Genomic DNA, 7,246 nt, shown 5'->3' with positions numbered 1-7,246 from the left:
TTTAATGATCTGGATCAATGGATCCATTATGAACTATTCCGCATTGCCAAAAAATAGAGGCAGGACATGTTATGTCTATCAGTTAATTCTGGGGAAATAAGATGAAGATAGGTAGTTAAAGATTAAATGGCATGTCAGCAGCTAAGGCTATTCTCATGGCAAGAGCTGGGTTAAACAGAGTTGATTTTAAAATAATGACATTGTTTGAAACAAAATAATACAATTATTGATATTTGTGTTAAGGATAAAAATGAAAAATACTAGAATAACTTTTTTGGTTAGATTTTATTACACAGATCCTTAAATAGATCTGACTATGTAAAACAATCGCCTGCTTGAATTAAAAGCTAGCAAAATAAGGTTAAGAAAAATGGTTAATCAGCAGTTATCAGCCTGTTAAAGGCCTAATAGGTCAATGTGATTCGAAATTTAGCAAAAGATGATGAAACTTGACTCAAGGTCTACTAAAGTTAAAAGGCAATGTACTATGGGATGATTTGGTAAAGAGCAGGTAAATCAAGCAGGTATGAAAAATTCATTAGAAGAATTAAAAATCCTGGAATTGGTCATGGATTACGACCAGAGAGGGGAAACTGTTGTAGATTTTTAATAGGCTAGATAAAATAGTAAACTGTATATTGAAGTAACCATGTTTCTAACGTTACTTCTCTTTTTAGGCCTAACATGATAACACTTTGAAACACAATGTACTAAAACGTTCTGTTCTGTGTTTTTGGATGTTGTATTTTTGCCATACCCCTTTGACTTTGGTTGTGAGTGTATAAAAATAACAAATTTGGGAAATGAAACTAGACATGTGACTAAATTTGAACCTTGTGATTAACAATGAAGTAATCATTAAAACAAAGTTTGCTTTACCTGGTAACAGAAGGGTTTGTCTATGAAAACCAATCAAATTGTGTGGAAATTATGTAATGCAGTATGACATTTTTGCTATACCTCCTTATTCTATAAAAACTGTTGTATTCTTTTAGTTGGTGGGATTCTCAATGGAATTTGTCTGAGATCCTCCGGCCTTGCTTCTTCGTGGGGGAGATTCTCTGAGAACTGCTCGGGAAGATCTCTAGGCCGTGATTCAAGTATTTAAAGGACATTTGCTAAGGTCTGTTTGTCCATTATTCCTGCGCAGGAAGTAAGCTAGTTACGGGAACAGGTGTTAGACCCAGCCGACATCGATGTGTAGACGCGCTAGGGCAGGGATCAGCAACTCCGGTCCTGGAGGGCCACTGTCCTGCAGAGTTTAGCTCCAACCCTAATTAAACACACCTGAACAAGGCAATCAGTGTTTTCAGGATTAGATAGATACAGGCAGGTGAGTTTTTATCAGGGCTGAAGCTAAACTCTGCAGGACAGTGGCCCTCCAGGACCGGAGTTGCTGATCCCTGCGCTAGGGTATAGGATTAGACTCAGCCACCGTCAATGTGTAGACACGCTAGAGTATAGGATTTGCACCCAGCCGACGTCGATGTGTAGACGCGCTAGGGTATAGGATTAGACTCAGCCACCGTCAATGTGTAGATGCGCTAGAGTATAACTATTATAGGCCCAGGTAGGCTTAGGTCAGATGAGATAGGACTTAGTTAGGTTTAGGGAAAAATCTACGACACAGGCAAAGTATTTATTAAGTTACATTTAATATACAGACAGTAGAATGGAACAACATACTGTATAGAAACTTAGTTGTAACAAATAATGCACTGTCCTGCAGTAGAGGCTGTAAAAGCCTTTCTTGTAGTATGAGGTTACCGGGTGTGCGGGAGTGGCGGGGTTAAAGCCTTTTCTCCAAGGTCAGCAGTTACCTTTCCTTCTTATACCCTGAGCAAAGCATTGTTAAATATGAGTGGAATACCAACACCAAACCCAACTGACAGGAAACCAAAAGATGAGGCAAATGGGTAGTGATCCAGAGGGGGAGAAGAACATTAACATATTCTCCTCAATGTATGTTATAAGCAATAGTGCCTAGGACACTTTAATATCTCTATTAAGTTCACCACCATTAATTTCAGTTTATAAGCTGTTGGATGAGACCAAACATGGCATAGTTACATATTAGAACACACTAATAAAAAAACAGTATGTAGTTTAAAGCATATGTCCTGTGAAGCAAATGGTACAGACGTGTCATTGAGGTGCAAATGACTCTGTCTCTCCCGACAGAACCATCCTGTGCCTGGAGTGTCCCAACAGTCCTCAGTCAGCATATTGATGAAACCCTTGTACTAGGCATTAGCATATTGTGATGATGAAGGCCATTGTGCCACGTTTAATTCACATGTATACGTTTAAAAAGCTTTTTGAAGTACTAGGGCAGTAAAGAGTTCTGCCCATATTTGCTCAGCCCTACAGCTGCTTTTTTAAGTCTAATTTTTTTTATGCCCTTCCCTCGCTCACTTCCCTCCGTCTCATTCGCTCAGATGTACATCACTGCTTACGGTGCAGGAGTGCCCACTACTGGTGGAACACTTGAAATGTGTTTAAATTGAATGCCCTAATCCACAGGTGTCAAACTCAGTTCCTGGAGGGCCACAGCCCTACAGAGTTTTGTTCCAACCCTGTATAACACACATACACCTGCAGTTTTCAAATAAGCCTGAAGGACTTGATTAGCTGATCAGGTGTGTTTAATTAGGGTTGAAGCTAAATATAATTTTTACATTATAATCATACATTCATTTGGACTCCTGGAATGTGAAGGAAACAACAGCTCCTCTATTCTTTGTCTAAATTCTTTGTGTGTCTCGTGCTCTGAAAACAATTTTGCATTTAAGATCTCTGTCTCGTGATGTCTACACGTTTACTTTGCATAAACACAATACCCCTTATTGAAAAGTGTGCAGGGAAAATCATTTCACAAAACTTAAAATGAGTGTATGATTTACTCATATTGAACTATTGAACATTTAATGGTTTCATGAATCATGTCTTGACAGGATCTAAATGGAGAAATGCTAAGATATAAAGCTTAGGAGTGTCAATATAGGCCTCCCGCCAGATTTGGCCACTGTACAGAAAGCAAGTTGTAATTATTTTGCTGGTCCTAAAACGGGAAATGTTGCATCAGCCTCTTAACTACTGACGCCTTTCTGTGTTTTATTATTCCTCTGGCCTTTAGACAAAAAGTGTGCTCATTCTGATGAAAACTATAGGATTATCGTATGTTTACTTCAAATATCTTTAGAGAGCAGTTTTGTTTTTGTTTGTTTTTTACCCAAAATTGGGCGATGTGAGCATTATGGAACTCTAAACTCTTACATGTAATGCATATATGTACATATAATATAGAAAAACGGCCAATTTTATATATGTCACATATATTAAAAACCTATATCAAAACCTATATTAAAACATATATGTTTATATAGGTTCTTTCCATGTGGGGGGCCACCACAGATAAATCAATGTATGGAAAACACTGCAAAGGACAAGACAAAATAATTAAATCAATGTTCGTGTATCTGTGTGAGTGCGATTTCATACTTTTTGTTATCCAAATGCAAATATACTCAAATACTCATGCAAATATGCTCATGTAAATTCAACATCCTGTTTTGATCTTTATCTTCGACTAAGAAAGTATGAGTTTGTTTACCAAAAAAAGTGCACCAGAACCCAGTTTTTGTACAATATGCATTTCTGATATCCTGTAAAAAAAGAAAAGAAAAGACGATGGTCTTCTAAAGGGCTTTTCACGCTGCGCTTAAACCTAGTTAAAGAAACATTGGTAGCGCTTTAGATTACAGCGCACAAAGTACTGCATAAGTAAAACGAATTTACAGCGTACCTTTCGGTAATTATAGTATAAAGTACGTACTTGTAGGTATAAGGGAACAATAGGTAAAGTTTGAGGGAAAAAGGAGTATAAACCAGGAAAATCAACAAATTATTTATACTGTAAGTATTTTAGGACTAAGGGGTACTTATTCTACTATTATAATAGGCAGAAATCTTACAATTGGGAGCAATTTAGTGAGAAACATACACTGTGTAGCTTTTTATAATAACGAATACATGTTTTAAAACTATGGGGTACATATCAGTGCATTTATACAGTAATGTTTTGATAGTAAAGGTACAGCTGTTTTAGTTTGGGCTTTTTAGTTTCTTTCAAGGCAAGTAAAATTAAAACTTGAAACTTTTTTTTTATACTGGGGAAATATAACTAATATATGTAGTTACAGGGTCAGTGCTTGTTACCTTCTTTTTCTATTAAGTTACAGGGTAAGTGTGGCATCTGTGGGCTGTAGGTTAAAGTGGTGCTTGTTACAAGAGTATATGTCCCTGGTATTAAAAAAAAAAAAACAGTTGCAATAGTTTTAGTTTTACTTGCCTTGAAACATGGAAGACCAAACTTAATCAATGCAGTCTGTTTCTTCGGTTCAGCTTCAAAGGGCAGGCATATCAGTACAAGATCCTTCCCTTCGGGTTGTCCCTGTCTCCTTGCATCTTTACCAAAGTCGCAGAGGCTTATTGAAATCTTGAAAAAAAAAATGCTATCAGTCAAATTCATCTTTAATTTTTTTTGTAAAGAATCACACCATTGCATACAAAAGGAACAATTACACTTATTGGCAACCAAGTTGAAATAACTTCCTTCTGTGAACTGATGTGGTTTTATCGTATTCTATACAGTGCTAAAGTCTATGCTGATTGGTATTGCATTATAGAAATGTACATTATCCTTATGAAAGTACCCGAGATGTCTTAAAGAACACAGATATACTATTGTCTCAATGGTATGCAAATTCTCTTCATGCTTCATCATTCAAAATGTCTCTATCTGCATTTTATAGCTGGATGTCTTTAGGGATTTTCTAGAACCTTGTGGACTTTTTGCGCGAGAGCAACCTCCGTCGTCAAGTATGAATGAAACAAATTACATGTAAGAGTTTAGAGTTCCATAATGCTCACATCGCGAGATGTGATTTATTGATATAAATCAATTTTGGGTAAAAAACAAACAAAAACAAAAACAAAACTGCTCTCTAAAGATATTTGAAGTAAACATACGATAATCCTATAGTTTTCATCAGAATGAGCACACTTTTTGTCCCTCCAGTAATTCTCTAACTGAATGTATGAAACTTCAAATACCATTAGCACCCCTTTGTGAAGGAAACAACTGTGCTTCAAGCATTTGATCTGTAAGCATAAAGGTAAGAGTTTGTCTCAGATTGAGATATCTACACATTTGTACTTGTGTTAAATACATCAATAATGTCAAGATATTCCAATCATGAGGCTTATGTTTGTATTCCAACACATTTTTAGATGTCATCTGCCAATTACTTTGACATAACAGACGAGCTGATGAAGCTCCAAGAAATGATTTCTACAAAAGATATTCTATCAGCGACAAACACAATCAAAGAATTCCTCAAAAAGCAGGATTTTGTAGAACTTAACATTGGTGTGACGGGAGAGTCAGGTTCTGGAAAGTCCACGTTTGTCAATGCATTCAGGGGTTTAGGGGATGAAGATGAAGGCTCTGCCAAAACAGGTGTAGTGGAAACCACTACAGAACCAGAGGTTTACTTTCACCCTAAATACAACAATGTGAAAGTGTGGGATCTTCCTGGCATTGGAACACCAAACTTCAAAGCCGACGAGTATCTTAAACTGGTTCAGTTTGAATGCTATGATTTTTTCGTCATCATTGCTTCAGATCGGTTCAGAGAATGCCACACTCAGCTGGCCAAAGAGATCAAGAAAATGGGGAAAAGGTTTTATTTTATTCGCTCCAAAGTTGACTTAAGCATTGATGCTGAAAAGAGGAAGAAAAACTTTGACCAGAAAAAGACACTGGATACCATACGGGAGGACTGTGAAAACGGTTAGATTATTCAGTTAATGATATGGCAATGTTTTGACAAACAGAGCAATAAAAAAATTCAGGTTGTCAATAACATTATGCTTTCTTGTGGATATATCTTTGGTAAAACCGATATTAACATGCATGTAATTATTGCTAAATATTGTCCATGAATAATACAATATTCTTTTAATTATGATTACATCACTCATAATACCTTTATTTTATACCTTTTTACAGGTCTGCGAAAGATCGGTATAGAGGATCCTGTCGTGTTCCTGATCTCTGGTTGGGAGCTCAGCAAGTATGATTTAAATCAGCTGCAGGAGAGGATGGAGAAAGAGCTTCCACAGCATAAGAGACGTGTGCTGATGTTGGCTGTGCCAAATATTACACACAATATTAATGAGAAAAAGAAGAAATCTCTAGAGGAAAACATTGCAAGAGTAGCCTTCCTGTCTGCTTGTGTGGCTGCAATTCCTCTACCTGGTATTTCGCTTGTAGTGGATTTAGCCATCATAGCATTTGAGATAGAGAAGTACTGCAACGTCTTTGGTCTTGATAAGCAATCTTTGGAGAAGTTATGTGAAAGGTCTGGAAAGAGTATAGAGACTGTAGAGAGTCTGATGAAGTCAGTTTGGCATAAAGGAATATGTACAGGTTCAATCTTATCTATACTAACAGATGCATCCTTGCTGGTAACAGAAGATGCTGTTGAGTCTGTTGTTAGGTATTTGCCCCTTTTAGGCTCTATAACGGCAGGAGCAATGTCCTATTGGGCTGAATCAGCAATGCTGAAGAGAGCTCTGAATGACATAGCAGAAGATGCCAGGAATGTGCTAATGGCTTAACTGGAGACTGAAGTGTAGTTAGACAGATTTAACATACCAGCATATTTAACCAGTGGTTTCAAAGTTTGTAATATTCTGCATACTTACAAGTTAATTCTATCGGAAAGTACATATTAGTTCATAAATACAAAGTTCTGGCATGAAACTCTAGATGGTGCAGGCTAAAAGGTTTTTTTACTCACCTGTTCATAATCACATCATTATCTATAGGGCACAGCTGATTGGTTCTTGTTGTATCAGAGGCCAATGAGCTCACTGCTCAACCTTCTGCTCAATATAGCATTTGCCTTAGCAGTGCAGCACGCTTCAGAAAACCTCCACCTTCCCCAGCTCCACCTGTATAGATCTGCTACGGGTAATTCATGTACGCTATATTGTTCAGCAGCAGCATGTCTCACTTGCTCACAGCAGCGTGTCGTGTATGTATTGGCAGTAGCAAGTCCCGTACTTGCTCTGCCGCAGCAGCAGCAGCATAGCAGATCTATTCCACCAATAACAAACACACAACATTGTCATACCCATTACCATGCCAATCACTCTGAGAGTTGTCATTATATTTATG

The 7,246-nt window shown here is 37.3% G+C and overlaps 1 protein-coding gene across 1 annotated transcript; it reads left to right on the top strand.

Moving 5' to 3' along the window:
- Nucleotides 1-5,292: 5,292 nt before the first annotated feature.
- On the top strand, nucleotides 5,293-6,684 carry LOC308697343 (interferon-inducible GTPase 5-like; the record flags this gene model as incomplete). Its single annotated transcript, XM_081376527.1, has 2 exons — nucleotides 5,293-5,854; nucleotides 6,074-6,684. The coding sequence occupies 2 exons, from the start codon at nucleotides 5,293-5,295 to the stop codon at nucleotides 6,682-6,684; spliced, it is 1,173 nt and encodes a 390-aa protein (XP_081232653.1).
- Nucleotides 6,685-7,246: the final 562 nt, after the last annotated feature.

The sequence above is a fragment of the Scardinius erythrophthalmus genome, assembly GCF_964197995.2.
Source record: "Scardinius erythrophthalmus genome assembly, chromosome: 10".
NCBI lineage: Eukaryota > Metazoa > Chordata > Actinopteri > Cypriniformes > Leuciscidae > Scardinius > Scardinius erythrophthalmus.
The sequence above is the reverse complement of the archived record's forward strand: the minus strand, read 5'-3'. Positions and strand labels throughout refer to the sequence as shown.